Genomic DNA, 19082 nt, shown 5'->3' on the forward strand with positions numbered 1-19082 from the left:
ATTTTCAACCATTTTGAACCACTTTAAATGAAGCATCTATGTATCTAAACTATTGTTTGTAATTCCAGTGTATTCTACTTTTGTATGTTTAAAAAGGTATTCATAGCTTGCGAATGCAAAACAATTTCATACATACTAAACGTAAGAGCATCTTGTAATAAGATTGGTAAAAAGTATCGATATTTGGCCAACCAACCTCTTCAATTCGGTGAAAAGGTTTAGTATACATAGTAACATTTCTCCCGCTGCAGTAATACGGCTGACAAAGTTTTTCTAGCCTCCCGATGCAAAAAGCTCCGAGCAAGCATCGCACGTCACATAACATAAGAAGGTTTCGTCAATTCAAGAAGAATTTATAGTAACGAAAAAACCGCTGCTTTCCGGACAAACTGTTACAGTTATTCCAAGATACAGTTGTGCCTTTGCAGAGATTCGCTTCGGGTTCAAAGTTATTTGCTAACACTTTCTCTCGCCTCGCGGTAAACTTTCAGCAACAAATTCATCACGAGTGTAACAAGGTTACTTAGGTCAAGCTCTGGACGCTGACGTAATTGCGCCAAGCCCTGAACTGTGAGTTAGGACCTGATTTACACCTCAGCCGAAGGTGTTGCACCAACGCAATTTGCGGAATACTGGTTACAGTCTGATGATGTGACAGGAGAACAAGGATCCAAGTCGATTTCCTCGAGAAAAGTGAGGTCGCTTAAATTCTAGAACTGGTTAAACGCTGATCTGATTCGAGTAGATATCGTTTTATACCTTCGGGGCTTCAGAGTACAATGCTCAGACATCTGATCCGATTTTCGAAAGAGACGGATTACCAAACTCAGCAGGAAAAATGCTCAGCCAGCTCTGCTTCCTGCAGTGATAAGTCATTTGCCCTCCTGGACACGTGAATTCTCTGACAAGTGTGCAGACCCGGAAATCAAACGTGAGCGTTTTCGTAACCATTCGCATGTATCGTTAGGTATACGCTGGGTAATTGACAACCGAGGGAAGTTCATTTGTCCGTGTCGCGACCCTATTGCCATGCTCGTAGAAGCCGAGATGCGAGTTTCTAATTCTCTCTCCTAGATTAATCGAGTTCCGAACGATTGTTGACAAACTCGAATTACGTATCGATAAACCAATCTTGATCTTGTTAAGGAAATTTCGAAGTTAACCGGCTTTGACGCAGATTGAATTAAGACTGAATTGTAAAAGCGTGATTTAACTTTTTATACATGAGGTGCGACAGGTTAATTGCTAACTAAAACTGTGGTCTCCGTCTTCGTTTTCGTCTTAAATTATTTTTCATATATCTTCAATCAATTGCTGGAAGGTTAACAATTTCGTTAGAATATGTTTAAAAATCGCTTCGTCGCACGGTATTCAACGTTGAATACTAAAACTGAACGACAAAATGACAAGACTCAAAAATTCTGGACATATCGAAACTAAATAATATCTTTTCACTGTGTAGGTATCAAAATCCTTACTTCATCTTACACGATGAACGCAAATAAATGTGTGTTGTTATTTATTTAAATAACAATAGCGTATATTTCTATTAAAGCACGAGGGTGACAATAGTTTAGATAGAATAGAGCCTGCCACTACTATACGAATATATGGTTTCAAATATAGACAGCAATCATTAAAAAAACTTTAGAAACCGTATTCTAAACGTGATTTAGCCCTGTTTAATTATTTCTATTTTTCAATCTGTCTGTTTCAGTTGTCTGCGGTGTTGGAGTGGATGTTGCCTATCATCAGCACGTGATGGGATTTTATGTCACGTGAGAGAATTTCACGTAATCTATTTCAGCCGAGTGCAAATAAAAGTTTATTACAGAAATTTGTACGTATTTTTATCATTTCAAACGAAAACTCTCTGCACCGTCACTCGCGCAATTTAAGCTCACAGTTCAACGCTACCAGAAGATAAATTAACCCGAATTCTAACCACGAAATTACTCCAGTCAATCAGCAAAAATGAAAAATTCAATATTCGAAATACGCGGGGGTATAATTTCGATTTATTCTACGTACAACGATGAGAATAATTTCAAATTACGAGTCAACTATTATTCCAAATTGTGACAGACCTCGCGTGAATCACGATCCTGAAACCTTGCGGGTAAATGATTGGGAAAATGTGATAAATTTGCACGGTTCGCAAATAAATTCACTTCGTATATACTGACAGCTAGAAACGTGCGCGTAATTTAACGAGATTAATTTCCTCAGATGCGATTTTAAGCCTCGTTATATAAGGCTGCATGGGAAACACGACGTGGTGAATTGTGTATAAATTATTCTGACACTAGGGATTACACCAGATTCATCCACCTCCGATTTGGCTCAATTCTTTCCTTACTACGCTTCTCGTCTTATTTTTAGTTATAAATAAGAAAATTAAATCATGACTTACGGAAATTTTACGACACTGTTGCCGATTTTTTCCAAAATAAGAATTCACGCACTAAGAGAGAATCTGCAGATCACTAATCATTAAATTAATTATATTATCATTGAATCAAATTATTAAAACTAACTTCAAAAGCAGAGACTCGTTTTTTTTTTTTTTTATCGACATACCAAATGATGAGACCAAAAACAAAGGTGATGAATGAATGAAAGTAAATTTATTCGAAAACCTTCGTATGCCATGGTAGTAAGCAAAAAGTGATGCCAATTTTCGACGGATAATTCCCTGGAGCTCGGATTGCGTGGGAAGTTGTATACATAATTTAATATTTATACTTCGACGGTTCATAAATGCTGGCACATTTTTATAAATGAAATATTGAACTGCGTGATACGGTTTCATTGGATCGTAATATTGTCTCGCTGTATACATATCGGAATTGAGTATCGGTTAGGTATTTCTTCGAGTGGATTAAAGTGGGCGATATACGAAGTACAATTTTTAGCTTTTCTATCCATGCGATTATATTTTCTTTCTATACAAGATACAAGTATGCCAATAACATCTGCTACAGATATCCGATACCTTCAGCCAAAAATCTTCGAGTCCAACGACGCGATCTTGCGGAAACACAGTTACTTCTGCACGAATTTTCTCAGAAGATTACAAAATCATACATTTCTTTTACCGTACTCGTTGGTAAAGGTGTGTCACGAGTAAATTAGGCAAAAGTTAAAAACAAATCAAAACTCTTCAATTATTCAAAATTTCTCGTATCAGTAAATTCGAAAATGTATAGGTAATGTATATACCTAAAAACGTTGAATTAGAAGAAATTGTCTTTCCCAAAATGTGTTGTGAGAAAAATTGAGGATCCACTCGTATCACCAAAGCTGTTTCATGTTACCCGAAAGTAATGCCTTGCTTCATAATTGCATCGTTCGTACCGAAAAGATATAAAATTATCCATTTAAAAATACACTTTCATAATTTCTTGCACAGCTTTCACAGTTTCTACAGCAAGATATTGATTCACATTCTCAGCGAACAATTTACGTTGAGTTTGATTGTTTGGTTTGTGCGCCTCGAAAAAATTTTTACGGGCATTTTCAAACGGAGTTTGAGTTTTTCGCCAAGTCGCGTAAACGGATTTCTATTCAGGGCAAAGAAAATATTTCTTTTGATAACAGGTAGACCGTTGAACGGTAATTAACGTGTTCAACGATTAAAATTTCGTTAAATTTCACTCCCGCGTCACAATATTAAAATTTCGTTCTTCTTTCAGCGCGGCATCGGTGGTGATTTTTTTCATGGAAATCACGTGGGCGGTGTCGCTATTCATCCAAGTTTGCATCAGGCAAGTACATTACTGAAATCGCACGATGTAAGGAACGGGTAAGAAGATTTATACCGCTGGGAAACTGCGGCAGCAAGTTGAAGTTTCTTGTTCACCTGAGACACATGCGGAGTGTTTATCGGCGAGTTTGTTCCTTCCTTGTGAACATTTTGTAACTGTAATTGGGTGTAATAAGTCTTCGTTCACTGACAGACGGAGATGAATCGGTGCGACGTTTTCTGGTTTAGGGGCGGGAAAAATTCGGGAGTATTCGGCAAGTTCGCGGCACGGTTTAGCATACCGGCAATTCCAATTTTCATCGGGAAATCGAGCCCATTGAAGCAGGCGGATATCGGAACGGGCGAAAGCCCGCAATTAGCCAATCAGACATAATCACTGCGTTTCCCGATCCCATCGGGAAAACGGGTTAGCGTTGATTGGATACCAAAATACAGTTTACTCGGAGATCGAGAGAGAGAGAGAGAGGGAGAGAGAGGCGGGAAATTAGGGAGAGTTTATCCCTTTGTCGGCTTATAGCGACGCGTCTTACGCAACTAAACCGGGAAGAATTCGCGAGGGCCGATAAAGGGGGGTATTTCAATAGGCAGGGACAGAGGCTGGGGGCTGTTTTGTCCGAATGGGTTATAGAAGCCCCGGGAGCTTAAACTACTTCTGGTCTTACGCACTCGCGACTAACTTCTCGTGTACGTAGGTGAACTTTGTACGGTGGAATTAATACGGTAGAATTTACGCGCGAACAACTCGACTGTATACATAGTCGAGGAACTAAGTTCAACTTAAATACACCCGACAACCGGCCTCGGAAACCAAAGTGACTGATTTGAGTGAATCTTCGTCAAGGTGAGGTAATCAGCTGCCAGACGTCTCATGTTACCAGAATCTACAATTTGTGACACCCGTTAAATCTGACTGACTCGCAAGTTTCAATTCAATTACGAACAGTCGGTTGTATTATACATTACAAATTGTGTAATTTTCACATCATATCTGATTAATGTTACACTAAACAAGACTTTAAGGTGTGCAGCGAGTACCATTATCTAAGTTTACTTGGTGAAAACTGCGCTTCTTGCTTATCAATCTTTAAAATAAAGTGGCGAATGGTCTGAAATTTGTTGATTTTCGTTTATTTTTTTTTTTTTTTTTTTATAGAAATGACGATTCTCTCTGCTGGGGTTGCTGGTCCGGAGTTCTTGCCATAACCGGGGGATGGCGGAGAGCCATTTTCTATCTACCGCTATCCTGCATTTTGGCATGGAAACCGCACAGGCTATGGTTATCATTTGTTGCTGGTACGCTTCCGTTTCTAAATTATAAGGTATAAAAAATAATTGCTCTCAATTGCAAAGGAGATTTGAGTCGCTCCCTATGAGATATAAATGAGAGCTTTATAACTCCAAATGCTGCACATTCAACTGCAGGTAATATATTGATAATGAACAGAAAACGTGATGGAATTATGACGACGGAATCAGGGTCGCCATTTACTTATATTGTAAAATTTTTTAAAGTTTCCAGATTTTCCAGATACTTTTTGAACTTTATAAAATCAAACTGACGAATGAAAAAGTTTAATCAGTCGTTATAACAGTAATACATTATTTATTTCAAAGTACTTGAACTTGTCAATTGTATTTAAATTTTTCGTTTACAATTAAATCACGCAACAGGTTTATACCTATACAGATATGCTGCAAATGCTATTTATATATAAAGGGTGATTTACTCCGCCCAGACTGAACGTTGACTGGAACTCCAGATACCGATTGTGATTGGCTTGGTTCCAGCTGCTTTGCTAGCTGTACTCTCGTTACTCCACATACTATCCAGCGCCTTATCGCGGCGTGGAAGTCAGCTCAGCGGGGGTGCAGATTGCGTGGGGGAGAGTCTGCTCAATACGCGGCCAGAAAGCTACGATCGGTTCGAAGATGTCCTGGTAAGTATAATGCCGTTTTATGAGTTCGCTAAGGAGAAGAATCCAATAACGCGTTTCCGGGAGATACTATTTGATACATCGGCGGAACGGGGACACGATGGACTGCCTTAAAAATTTGCTGAAAGGAATTCGTTTTTATCATTTTTTGGTCGAGGTCCGTTGTACCCAAGAATTTGTTTTTTTTTTATAAATTATGACAAAATAATGATGAATTTGTCGAAGACGGATCGAGACAATTTTTATCCACGGTGCTCAAATGCTGTAAAAAATAATCAGGGGCTTTTATTGCATAAAGTCACGGCTGACTTCATTAAGACGAACCCAACAAAAGAATAATTCTATAATAAATTTCAAAGACTCAGGATTATCATAGGTTGCAGTCCAATGTAGGCATCTAAATCACCAAATTGAAGCTTTTGCATTATTTGGTATAAAGATAAATATCCTGTAATTATTACTTAGTTTTAATCAGGTTCTTAACAAAAGAACCATCTCACGCCTCCCACAAAAGCGTCAAACTTTCGTTCGGAAAACTTATTGTTCTTTCGTAGTACTTGGACATTTCACTCAAAATCTGTTACCCAGTTCGAATCCTGGTGTATAGCTGATAGTGAGAAATCGATAAGCGTTTTCCCTCGTTTCACCCCCCGATAGTTTAATAATGTAACTTGAATTTCGCGATCGAGAAGGTGACGGAGGTGCTGGACGACGGAGTCCCCGGTTCGACCAATCGGATGGTCGAGAGTGACGGGGAGATGTGACAGGAGCGGCAGCCCTCCTGGGCCAGCGAATCAGACGAGGACAGCGAACCCGAGCAGAGGACGTGTCAGATAGCCACACTTTCATAGTCCGGTACGAGATCTCGACGACGAGGAGGCTCGAGCCTTTGAAGGAAGCGGAGCCGAGACGTCGAGTGGAGCACCTAGACGTGATAATTCGCCTCGAGGCATGTATGTTTGTACATTATTGTACGTTGAGAGGGGTGCGCGTAAGGGTGAGAGAAAGTCGAGCCGACACCGGCGCGGGATGAATTTCTATGGAAAAAAAAAAAAAAAAAATGGGCCAAAGGGTTTGTTTCTACGACTCGCGAGGGCGAGGAAAATTTTTAGTCACACGTAGTGAGAACGACCTTTACGAATACAGGTGGAATGGAAGTGGTAATTACTGCGCAGTAGTTTTGTCAGGTGCTGGTGTTGATCCTTAAGGAGGTTATAGGTTTGAAAATCAATACTCTTTTGGTAATTTATTACGAGACGGTTACACGTCGAGTCTTCGTCAAATTATTACATTCTCAATGCGGTCTGATCCAATCTAATTACATGTGGTCTATTTTATGGGTTGAAGTTGAAGTTGCAAGTTGAGAATGAAAATTATACAATGTACTGCATAGTACAACACGAATGTAAGCTTGGTTGCGAAATAACGAATGGTACGTTGTATAGAGATTGTCGGTGGAAGACCATGGCACACTGAGATGGTGACCGTATCTGGATCGATATGGATCTTTAAGCTATGCTATGAGCATTTGAAACTCTCTTATGTTAATTGCACGCCGCGTCGAAAAGTTACGGTACAGAGAGGGTGTGGGAGTCATTAGCGGCTGGGACGTAATACAAGAAATGGAAAAAAAAAGACCTAAGTTCTAAACAAGAGCTTGGATTACGATTTTGCATGCCAAACTGTTTATAAGAATAAGTTCTTAGAATCGTTAAATTTCACTCCACGATAACTAATTTTGTTTGACAAACTATTTTTCACAATTTCGTTGAACTAGATTACTTCTAACTCGATAGTCAATTCGGTAAAGCTATTTTTTGATCGAAACCAATATCGGTGCAATCTTAAAGAATTGAATATTGAACAACAATAATATCACGGAAAAAATTATCATAGCGGGACTAGAGAATAATATTGAGAGCAAGGCGATTCATCGCACAGAATAAAATTGAACGACCCTACTTAAATTTTCACTGTTTTATGGCGGTTTAAAATGAATAATCGATATCAAAGCTCTTGTTCAGAATTTTAGCCTATATTATTTATATACTGAGGGAAGCACTGTAGTTTATAAGTGTAATAGTTTCATGGATGCTTGAACTGCGACTGTCTTCTACTAAAATCATCAGACAAGTATTGATAGTACAAACTCCTTAAACTCTACACTGGTGAATTATTCGCACCGGCTAAAAGTGTTGTTTCAATGAGTTTGGCAAGATAGTATTTTTATAGATGCGTTTTTTTTTTATTTTTCGTAAACTAATCTCATTTCTCAATTTCGAAATTACGGATCAAATTCTCCGAATCTCTGTTTCATTGACTAATATCCTGGAAATAAAACTCTGTAAATGTACCAATTTTTTTCTTTTATATGGAAATGTGAAGGATATTTCGATTTTTCAAAACTTTTAGGCTATAGAGGAATTTTCAAGATTTTCAGAAAAATTCAATTAGAGTCTTAATTCATCTTTTCAAACACCGATATAAATATTGGATACATGTATTAGGTGTTAGAATAGAATTAATTATTTTTGTACGATTTGCTGAAACTTTCTCGAAAGTCTCTAAAATTCTTCTATACACGAATCAATTGTTTTCAAGCGATTTTTTTTTTAATCAGATGATTCCCTGAAAAGTGGATTAATCGAGAATTCGTCGGATAAAAGAATCAGAAAAATCGTTGAAAACTAAACATTACGCACCAATCATAGAAGTTTATCTAGAATCCATACTTTTTCCTCTGTAATGAAAATATACAGATAGAGTTCGATAAGAATTTGCGACTAACGCTCTAATTTAAGAAACAAACCTACTCTTCGATCACTGTAACTTTAGGAGAATAATACAAAACAAAAGTTCACAAAGAGTTTTAATATTAAAGAAAGCACGAAGCCAAATGCTGAAGGAATAATTATTCTCAAGGTGCTATTCGCCAAAGATTAACTTAGAAGTTGGAAATTGTTACGTGACAGATTCCTACTCAATCCAGTTACGGGGATTTACGCTTTATCAGCCCGCGACGTTTTGGAAAGCGTAAAATAATGCCTGAATGAGGAATCGGATGTTTCATTATTTTACGACGTAAAACAGCTCGATAAAACAGATACTTTTTGGCTTCTCGTTGTCTGCAGGGTGAATGGATCCGTTCAACGAAACGGCAGGGTGAATGAAACATACACAAAATGTGTCGAATTTGTCGTGCATAATTTTGCAAATATGGGGATGTAAGAGAATGAATTACACGTCAACTTTTATACGTATAACCTTGTGTATTGATAATTATACTTTGAATACTGATACTGTAATATATTATATGTATACATATTATTATATATACATATATATATATATATATATGTATGTATATATATACATATAAAACAAAGTACACATGAAACCGCTACACAAATTCCCTTATTACTATTATTATTATTATTATTATTGTTGTTGTAAAGTACCAAGTTATCATATTATTGTACATGTATTACAGTTGATAATAAAATTATTCAAAAATTATATAATTTCATTTAATATTCGTACAACTGTGCGAAGAAAAAAAAAACTCCAGATTAGAGTACAAACAATAGGATCCACTCAGCAGACCGAACATATTGGATATGGTTTACAACAGCCTCGTCATTCAAAATAAGGGATAATTCGTGATAATATAAAAGTTGCGGTATCGGTTAGACCGTATATTCTGAGAAATTGAGTATACGCATTATATATGTGTGTGTGTGTGCTAAAAACACAATTGACTACAAATTCATTGCTAATCGTTAAACGTGACTCGTTGTTATCAACGTTATATAATTACATGAAATAACCGACGCCTTGGAATTATACATTATATATAATAATCCGACGATTCAGAACTATATTATATATTTAAATACGTCTACTTACATAGGGTGTACAAGTCTAAATTTATAACAATGCTAAAAAGCGTGGCAGTCTGAACAAGAATATTTTGCTTCTAAATTTCCTACAATTCGTTGGGAGGTTGTAGCAAAATCGGTGTCTCGCAGTTGCAACGAGACATACGGAATTCCGTTCTGTAGCGGAATTTTTTTTACCTTTCCACGCGTACGGAAAACGGTATCAGTAAAATGCTTCAGCCAAGCACAGAAGAGATCGCTGTTAATGTAACCTGTTTCGTACACTTGAACTATACTACCAGCAATATAGTACCAATTTACTTTAAGTTCCTAAGCCGTCCACGTCTTACAAATATTGTTACGATAGGGATAAATAGTTCTGTTTACATTCGCGCAACACGTTACACCATTATTCATTCCTCATCCGTCACTATACCGACATTGCCAATTTTCGAATATCCGCAAGGGTAAGGCCAAACATTCGTTGGTGCATTTGTAAAATGTACTTGACTAGTTTCTGATCAATATCGTCAGAGAAAATTGCCACAGTGGTCGAAAGCAAGCCGCGAGTCGGTTTTTTGCATATAGGAATATTTTTACCATTCAGATGACGCTCAACTCCCAAGGTACGGACTGGGTTACGCATACCAATCCATATTTTCGATAGTAGTATCACTCTTACAACGGCGAAGGGTAGTCGGTCCGTCGGGAGGGGGAAAGGGGGGTGGGGGATCTTTGGGACACCGACTATCCGTCGCCGAAACGGCGGCGTTAGTCGATTCGTGGTTTCGGAGCAGTGCGCATGTGAAATTTCATGCCGGGTGTATTTCACCCGGTTCGTACGCGACGCTACAAAACCTGGTATTCGTTGGCAACTTTCGGAAAGAATGGGTAAGAAAAATTTTGTTATATCGAATATATTTTATAAAATTTCGAAAATGAGTAATTGGAATTGTTTTTCTTATTTTTCTTACAATGATAATAAAATCTGAATCAAACACGACGAACTTTGATATCGTTTGAACAATGTATTTGTTTGAAACGAGACAAAAAAAAAACCGATCGGATAATCTTAAAGTCCAACTCCTTAAGCTTTCCAATGACCGCAATTGGGAGATCGGTGACTTCTTTGTCAGGGATATATTGGTGTTCGAAAACAAAAAAAGTAATATTCGCTACAATTTTCACAATTTTTATTACATTTTGGCCGATATATATTTTTTTTTCTGATGCGAATATGCAATAATTTTACAATAACCATAAAATTCCTGATTAAATTTTCTATCAATTGTGAATATAAAAAAAAAAAAAATACATCACGAGTGACCAATTTAAGTCTGACATACAAACGCTCAGTTTTACCTGGAATTTTTCACAGAGTTCGTACTAATCGCGACTTTTTTATAGTCTGTGCTTTCAAGTTAAAACGTTGGTTTCGAAATGTTATACATTTTACAAGTCTCGTTGAATCAGAAGTCATATTTTCTTCACGGACGATATTTTCTTTTCTCAGACACTTGAAAGATTTCAGTACGAAAGAAAAAACTAATCGTTTTATCGTACGAAACGATACAGCAAAATAATTTTTAAGAAACTTTCATTTATACGAAATTGGATTGGGTAAATTCTACAGTTACGATTCAACCGACTAGTGGGTGGTACCAATTACGATTTGACAGGCGTGAATAAAGACATATGGGGATGATTTCTAAATCGTAAGATTTTTGAAAGTTCAGAATACATCGCGATGTAAGACAAGCTTAAAATCGTCAGATTTTTGAAATTTTTCCGCTCGAGGCAGCTTTTTGGCTGTAACATAAGATTTTTTTTTGAAATGGGTTAATAATTGGCTTAACCTTCGGAGTACACACCTAATTAATCTTCTCCAAAGATGCGTAAATCCAGTCAACTTCTTGAAATTTCGAATGAAAGGAAAACGTGGATTTCGAAGTGCAACAGATTATCGTCGATTTTCCGCAATACTATGACTATTATTATCACTATTATTATCGTTTTCGTGAATTAGGCTAACCGTATACATGCGACACGTTGCATACGGGTGTTTATAATCAGTTTTTATTATTTACTATAATTACTTTATTCCTATTGATAGGATTAGATTTTTTGTATATTACTATATGTATACCTATGCTTCACTATACACTTGATGAGAAGAAAAGTGATTCACCTCGGTTGTCTGTTAGATTCCGAGGAGCAGATGGTTTCAAAGTTTCGTCATTAGTGAAATAAATGTATCATCGTAAGAACTGATATCAAAATAAATGTAAAACGTACCTATTACTTAATATCTTCTAATCAAGTACACAAATTTGACCTAGTTGACAATTAAAACGCGTAAATATCGTTCGAAATATGCTCAAAACCGAGATCTGTAACAAAGACTGGGAAGGATAGTACGTCGGTTTCAAGGAATTGATTTCAAAAATTAGAATTCAACGTACGAAACGAGCAGTTCAACTGCAAAAGTGATTCAAATGAGGTTGGGATGTAACGAGTACTTACTCGTGATGAATTACTCTCTTATCGAACGGAGATTTAAGAAAATTAACGCCAAATACCTTATCTCTCTATGGCCATAGCTATAAGTACGCTCAACACGATAACTGCACTTCAATCATTCAAATACTTTTCATCCAGAAAACGTGAAAATTTCGGACTAATCACCGGTTGAAGATCGAATTCGTTTTCTACCCTTTCGGGCTCCATTTGGTTGAACAAAAAATGCTGTTTTCAATGAATTAAGTATTTTCTGGAAAAATCGTAGACGGAAGATTTCAAATATGTAATTAGCGTGCGAATAAAAACTATTTGCTTCGGCCTTATTTTCGAATCCTTGGCAGACTTAGTTCGCAAGTTGTCCAATTTTCAATCAATGTGAACGGACAATTATTGTCTGAACAAACTATTCTATCCAAAGATTAGGCGTGCCTTATACTACGACAGTAGTAAAAATTAGCGTTAGTTTTCACCACGTCCGTGTACAAGACTTTTTGAGCGAAGAATCTTTACCTCTTGTTGCGACATAAGTTCAAGCATTTACGTGTGTGAATTTTGGTTTGAATTGTTTTAAGACAACCATTGAAGGTTGCGGGCGAAGAAAACGCGCATCATGTTCTCTGCCACGTTAGAAGTTCGTCGAGAATTTTGATGAGAAGAGGATTGCCACCGAGCCTTTCGACCTCGGCCCTCGCTTTCAGGTCAAGATCCCCCAAAACTCCTCTCGTGTGACCGAATGATCCAAACTTTTCTAGAAGCGTTACGCAATAGCGTTTCACCTCGACGTCCGTTGTTCGATGCCGAAGAATGTCTGCACAGCTTTTGTTAAGAAAAATGGTGTATTCTACTTGGCTCGGGTAACGTTTGACAATTAGTTTTGAACGGGATATAGATGAAGAGAAATTTCTTATCACCATCGAACACTCTTAAGTAAAGGATACTCATGATTTGCCGGTCCTCGGGGTGAGTTCGTATCGCGTGAATTATTGGAAAGCTAAACTTTCCCTCCGACAGATCCTCGCAGAAACTTTTGTTCTCCGTATACTTCAAAACAAGGTAATTGAGTTTTTGTATTTCAATTTTGCTGTTTAAACGCTCGGAACGTACGTAAAGAGATATTTTTTTAAATGTAATGCTACAATATAAGCAAATTACAGAGAATACTTGTCAACTGGAAGTCAACTATTTTCAAATCCTTTAAATGGGATTTAGAGGTTTCAATTGACTGTAAGTCAAAAAATAGTGTTTTGGAAGATCGAATTGCGCAGTGTTGCACACTGATAAATATAAAGGTTGAAAGAATAAATATATTTATTCGTTTAGAGTGCAATTGCCTGAATAAAGCTTCATGAATAATTATAAAGTCACTTTACGATCTTCTCGTATCCATGGACTCAAATCTGAACACGTTTTTTCGAAAAAAAGATAGTGTCTTTATAAATAAAAAAATAAAAAAATACGAGACTAGATTACAGTAAAAAGTTACAAAAGACGGTTGCTACTATCTCGCAAGCTGCATGATCAAAGTTTCTAACCCATCAATCCGCTATAGCGTTAGGGAACCTGGGTGAAAAAAGTAGAGTAGTTCCCACCAGGTTTTATCATCAATCATCTACGGACTGAGATTGGCGAAATATCAGTTATAAATATTTATCTTATTAGTTGTAAGTAATGCGGTATTGAAAAGATGATCAAACAGAATAATAAACATTGGAGAGGCTCGAAGCGAGCGGTTAAATGTTTACAGTAGAGCCAACTACACGACGGATGCGCGTATAGCAAAAAATTGATTTAAAAATATTTTATCGGTTGAAAATTTAAAGCGAGATCGATTACCGTGACAGAGATTTGATCGAAATCGAGAATACCCTTACCTCTTGCAAGCACAAATTGCAGTAGTCATCCCTGACTTGGAAATACAATCCTAATATCCCTGCCAGCGGCGTGAAGTCCTCTTTGCAATCGGAAAATAATTGCATCAGTCGTACGGCTAGATTGAAGAGACCCCCAGTTTCTGTTTTGCGATTTGAAAAACGAGACGAAGTGAGTCTAACGAATAGAGGATTCCGTCTCTTCTACAAGTTTTCATGCGACTGAGTGAGTCCAGTTATTAACGTGTAAAAAAGCTGCGATCGCGATTTCATTTCACAGTCTCAACTTACTTCTTATCGTCATTTCCCTGTACTCTTCTTCCGATGGGCAAATGTAGTTGTCTCGCCAGTAAATCTCCATCCCCTGTCCTCTGTGCAATTCGAGCAACTGCTGTGTGTAGACCTCGGTAGCCTGGCGATACGTAATTCATTAATTTCCACCCCACAGTTCGACATCCGCAAAGTGAGCAGAACATCGTCTTTGTTCAAATTCGCAAGCATCCGAAGATGAATCGATCGATTCAAAGATCAAAGCGTTCGACGAATGTATACAATACGATGGTTAATGGTTACAGACCAATGCGAATTAATTTCATTTTTTCGCGAGAGGAATCGCAAGCGAAAGGGCAAAAGGAACTAGGAATGGAAATTCTTGTAATCAGTGTCGGAATTTATTCTTTCGCCGATGCAGGAATCGACTTTGTATTTACCTCCGGATGGTTCAGGGCCAGAACTTTTTCAAGTGCTATGAAGAGCACGTAGTTGGCCGCGTTGATAGTGCTGGCTACGCCGTAAATAGAGTGGGCTACGGGAATTCCACGTCTCAGTATGGAGTTGTCTTGAATGTCGTCTATCCTAAGAAAAAACCGCGACGTCTTATACTCATAATAATCATCGTCTAAATTACGATTCATAACTGAAAGCTGTCATCGAATGCACAGTGCTCAGGCAACAATGGACATTATTTCTCACAGATATTCAGTAAGTACAGTTACAGCGAGATAGTTTTTTTTAGTGATCTATGTTGTGAAAATCTTCTGTAGTGTTAAATAAGTTTGTCATGGATAAATCTAAACAAACTGCTTGCAGCTGAAAGTATTTAATCGCAGCGAGCTAAAATAAGAAACACAAAATGATGACATGCAACGCAATATTCAAGTTATTTGTATCCATCAGCAATTATAATACAGTACACAAAAGCCGCATGTAATCAGAAAATAAAGGAATGATATTACGAATTCGATTGAAGCGAATATAATAATCAGGCTCAAGTTAGTAACGTGGACGTGACAAAACGGTGAAATAAAATTTATTATTTTACAGCTTCAGAACAACTTTGAGATACCTGAATTTGCAAAATGTGAGTTTGTTAGTAGTGTACCACGGTTGACTGCAAATTCCAGGCAATTTCAATGTCACGAAATGAGGAGTTTTTATAGAAATGCATCATTACAATAACGTTACGAACTACAACCTCATGTATAATTAACGATATAGAAATGTGGGTACGATTGCTGTACAAAAATGATGGAATAACATGTGTTTAGGTACCAAATCAAACGCTTTTGCCCAATCGAGAAGACGAACTGCGGAAACGTATCAACGTCGGATTTACGTAAAGCAAGCAATTCTTCGTTGCGACCACGGTAACTTGGCGGTTGCCTGCGGTTTAGCAATTATATGGTGTTTAAAAATTTTTTGTAAATATTGCAGTCTAATTATAAGCGGAAAGCAAATCATCGATTTTACCTATAAAGCACAACACGAGATTGTTGTAAGATAGTCGAAATAAATGAACAAACAAAATTGAAAAACGTTGTTCAGCTGCCAAAAGCTTCCGCGTAAAAGTTGAAACAATTTGATTTTTGTTGCATGAAGCGAAACTTCTTTTGCATCTTAAAATATAGAAGCTTCGAGTCGGTTGGATAGCGATCCATTTTTACTTCGCTTCGTAGGGTGCTTTTTGAAAATCAAACATTGGCTGGTACTCACAATAGACTAGAGTTGTGGAGCATCTGGGTTATGTCGCCGACGGCGTGGAGTTTGTCCTCAGGTATTTTCAGCCAATAATTAAATGCGTGAGCCAACTTTGCTCTTATCTGTTTTCCCGGTACCTGGAGAATGTACGTGAATGGTTCCAGCAGCTTCTGCAATTCGAGAACATTTCACGATTTCTCTCCACGAAATGTACGATTACAAATTTCGGAATTTCGATCGGACGTTATTTCACAAAGTAGGCACAGAGAGATGATGAGAAAGAGAAATAATTTTTCTTTCGATTTTCAAATCAATCTATAATCGCCTAGGCGAAATTAGCGAAAAACATGATTCGAATTATTTTATTCAGGATTAGTATTTTCGTGGTTTAATTATGTACGTGTTCCCAGCGACTCCAACTTCCGTTCGTCGGTTACGAATTTTTCGAATAGTTTTTTTTTTTTTTTAGTAAAAATCGTGAAAGAGTAGCCATCAACGAAAACGTCGGTTGTGTCCGTAAATACATAAACTCACTTCTGCGTCTGTGAAGGTATTTACGAACTTGAAATCACCAAATACGCTAAGTTGAACTGAATAGTCAATAAACTGCCGTTATAATCCGTGTAATGATGAGTCGACGAGCTTGCGACACAGATAATTAAGACAGCATGCGTATAATTAAATTCTCATTAAACATATTTCGAGGAAAAGTAAGTGAAACTTTTTTTTCCGCCTTTCTGTCGGTGACACAGCGTAAAAAGTACTGCCAGATATAAATATTTGTGTCTCTGTGTAACAAAATTTCTGCCTACCCGCGGTCGGCGAAGAGGAGTTGCAGCTGATATCTGTAAGCCCGTCTCTTAACATTATCCAGCACCACCTCGTGTCGGCTCTCTTTGATACGCAGGGCCTGCACCCTTGACGTGAAGATTTTTATCTCAATTTGTAAACAGTGATAGCAAAAGGCCGCAGGATAAATGCAACGCGGCGTTAACGCGTACGCTTGGACTTGAAAAATAATGTCTTCAATACGAGAAAAGTTTCACAGATTTCAATATCAGAGTCCTTAGCAGATGATTCATTGACTCCGGAATATAAATCTCTTGTTTTTCGGAATACAATATATTTGTATGCAATGCAGGTACTCGAAACGAGGCGATTATACATTTAATTGACAAGGACTGTTAAGATTATAATATTTCCATCCCGTTGACAAATGGTTTTGTCAGTCTGTACTTTCTTTCCGGTTACCTTTTACATTAATAAACAGTGTCGATTTTCCACTTTGCTATCGCTTTCTGTAAGAAGATTAGAGCAGAAGGATGTTTTTCAAACACCAAACTTTTCCGACATTCCGATTACGTTGGCGGGATCAAAAAACGTTCTAACGCCTCTGAGTTTGTGTAGCTAAATACAGTTTCTGAAATAAGTATTTACATCTATAATACATGTATACAATGTAGTCTATGCCTCTTCTCATTTCTCCACTATTTCCTGCTTATTTTGCGTCCAGCTGATGTTCGGTCTTTTTTCTATTTATTGTAATTTCCGCCTCTTTCCATCTGTCGAGAACATCTGTTCCTAATATACATATATCAGATATTATATTTTTCTTGAAATTATACAGATGCCTGTCTATAAGTTATGCGTCTAATATCGGTATTTCGACATTTATAAAACTTTGAATCAATTTTAAACAATTTACTGAGATATAGGCTTGCAAAAAAGATACATTATACGCGTGTGAAACGATGCGTTTTTTGATTAACGGCAATATTAATAATGAAACGTGTGGAAGAATGAAAATTCATAGATCGAACGCATGTTTTCAAATACCGGAAACTCAACATACGATACAGGAAGTGAGCAGGTTCTCAGTAGCTACGGACAATTGACAACTCAAAGCTGACATTTGAATGAAATCAAAGTAGCGCCAAATTCGTTCGCGACGGTCAGTCAGCACGATAATCACCGTGCGATTAGAAGATACCATCCATACCGTATATAACTTATCGCAACCAATAAAGATACGTATATCAAGAGACATTATACTCGACAGTTTAATAAACATCGATTGTTTATTACTAGCGATAATAGGGCGCGCGAAGCAGGTATTACAGTTCGATTGTTTGAAATACACAGCGGCGAAACAAACGTCAGAAATGACAATCGATGGATAATAAAGCAGAAAAGAATATCGGTGTCAAACTAACCTCATCCTGCTGCTTGTCTCCGCTGTGAGAATACGGCACGCTGCTCTTGTCCGTGTCCATGTTTCGGCCCTCGGTTAAATCGGAGATGAATCCGGTCGTCGCGTCGTCGAGACGGGTTTAAATATCGTCAAGAGACCCCCGCTGTTCCCTCGTTGAAAACCGCCCGCAGTTAACAGTTGACAATAGCGGGCTGCCGTCGACGCGTCGTCTGCTCCAAAGAGCTTCGTGCGCGTGTACGGACCGTACTTAATACGTCTGCGAGTGCAGCGTCGTCGATACGGGGGCGGCCATGCTTGGCGGTAAGTGCAAAAAAGGCGATCAACTATCGCGCGAAACGGTCCCACGACACCTCGGTGGACGGAATGCGGCCTGTTATTCCCTCGATCGAAACCCCGGACTCCTGTGATTCGCTCCTTTTTTTACTCGGACGATACGGCGACGCCGATGGCCGACTCGGTCGACTACCACGCCTGCCTGCCGAGACTCTCACGGTGTGAAGTGAGCCGCGGCTGCGCGCGCAGATGTCGAGACGCGGTGCGCCGACGCCGATTCTATGCCGCCAAGATGCGTAAGTTTGTCATCGCCTCCTCTTCGCCGCTGTGTTTATATTACGATAAATTTGAACCTTTGTAAATAAAGTGCTACTTTCCACTGTTTACGGCAGCCGAATCTCACCCACGATTTTTTTCTCGCAACTTCTTTACTCTGACCTATTCGAGGCTCTCCATCCTCGAAACGAAGGATGTTTGACGGTTCAGATGCCTGCGGTAAGTCACGTTTCTGTTGCCTAGCGATATTTTGTGCCAAATATGCGTATACCTGTGTGTCACTTTCCGCGAAATTATGAAAATTGAAAATCCAGTCATTATAAGCGAAATTCACTATTTCATGCGTTATTTTTGTATACATTGATACATTATATAATG

General features: G+C 38.0%; 2 protein-coding genes and 1 long non-coding RNA gene across 10 annotated transcripts in view; 2 read left to right on the forward strand and 1 right to left on the reverse strand.

Moving 5' to 3' along the window:
- The window catches only part of LOC124177546 (facilitated trehalose transporter Tret1-like), a 75154-nt gene extending 65938 nt beyond the window's left edge, over window positions 1–9216 (forward strand). The window contains exons 2-6 of one of the 6 annotated variants that reach the window (XM_046560028.1): window positions 1718–1840; window positions 3696–3767; window positions 4920–5059; window positions 5555–5703; window positions 6390–9216. In XM_046560028.1, the coding sequence (XP_046415984.1) occupies window positions 1718–1840; window positions 3696–3767; window positions 4920–5059; window positions 5555–5703; window positions 6390–6464 (559 nt within the window). In that variant the 3' untranslated portion in view covers window positions 6465–9216. The remainder of the gene's footprint in view (window positions 1–1717; window positions 1841–3695; window positions 3768–4919; window positions 5060–5554; window positions 5704–6389) is intronic. The other 5 variants (XM_046560026.1, XM_046560027.1, XM_046560030.1 and 2 more) reach the window with 5 other exon arrangements.
- A 1145-nt stretch (window positions 9217–10361) lies between these two features.
- The window catches only part of LOC124177553, a 53015-nt gene continuing 44294 nt past the window's right edge, over window positions 10362–19082 (forward strand). The window contains exon 1 of one of the 2 annotated variants that reach the window (XR_006869627.1): window positions 10362–10469. This is a non-coding gene — a long non-coding RNA (uncharacterized LOC124177553). Of the gene's footprint in view, window positions 10470–18633; window positions 18924–19082 lie in introns of those variants that run through there. The other variant, XR_006869630.1, reaches the window with a different exon arrangement.
- On the reverse strand, window positions 10903–18589 carry LOC124177551 (geranylgeranyl pyrophosphate synthase). 2 transcript variants are annotated; one of them, XM_046560041.1, is made up of 8 exons: window positions 18157–18589; window positions 15959–16113; window positions 15518–15628; window positions 14677–14821; window positions 14258–14378; window positions 13970–14109; window positions 13037–13139; window positions 10903–12906 (listed from the first exon to the last, which is right to left on the reverse strand). In XM_046560041.1, the coding sequence occupies exons 1-8, from the start codon at window positions 18214–18216 to the stop codon at window positions 12707–12709; spliced, it is 1035 nt and encodes a 344-aa protein (XP_046415997.1). In that variant the 5' UTR covers window positions 18217–18589; the 3' UTR covers window positions 10903–12706. The 2 variants fall into 2 exon arrangements, with proteins under 2 accessions (XP_046415997.1, XP_046415998.1); XM_046560042.1 differs by lacking the exon at window positions 15518–15628 and having other exon boundaries at window positions 10905–12906; window positions 18157–18579.

The sequence above is a fragment of the Neodiprion fabricii genome, chromosome 3 (genome assembly GCF_021155785.1).
Source record: "Neodiprion fabricii isolate iyNeoFabr1 chromosome 3, iyNeoFabr1.1, whole genome shotgun sequence".
Classification (NCBI taxonomy): domain Eukaryota; kingdom Metazoa; phylum Arthropoda; class Insecta; order Hymenoptera; family Diprionidae; genus Neodiprion; species Neodiprion fabricii.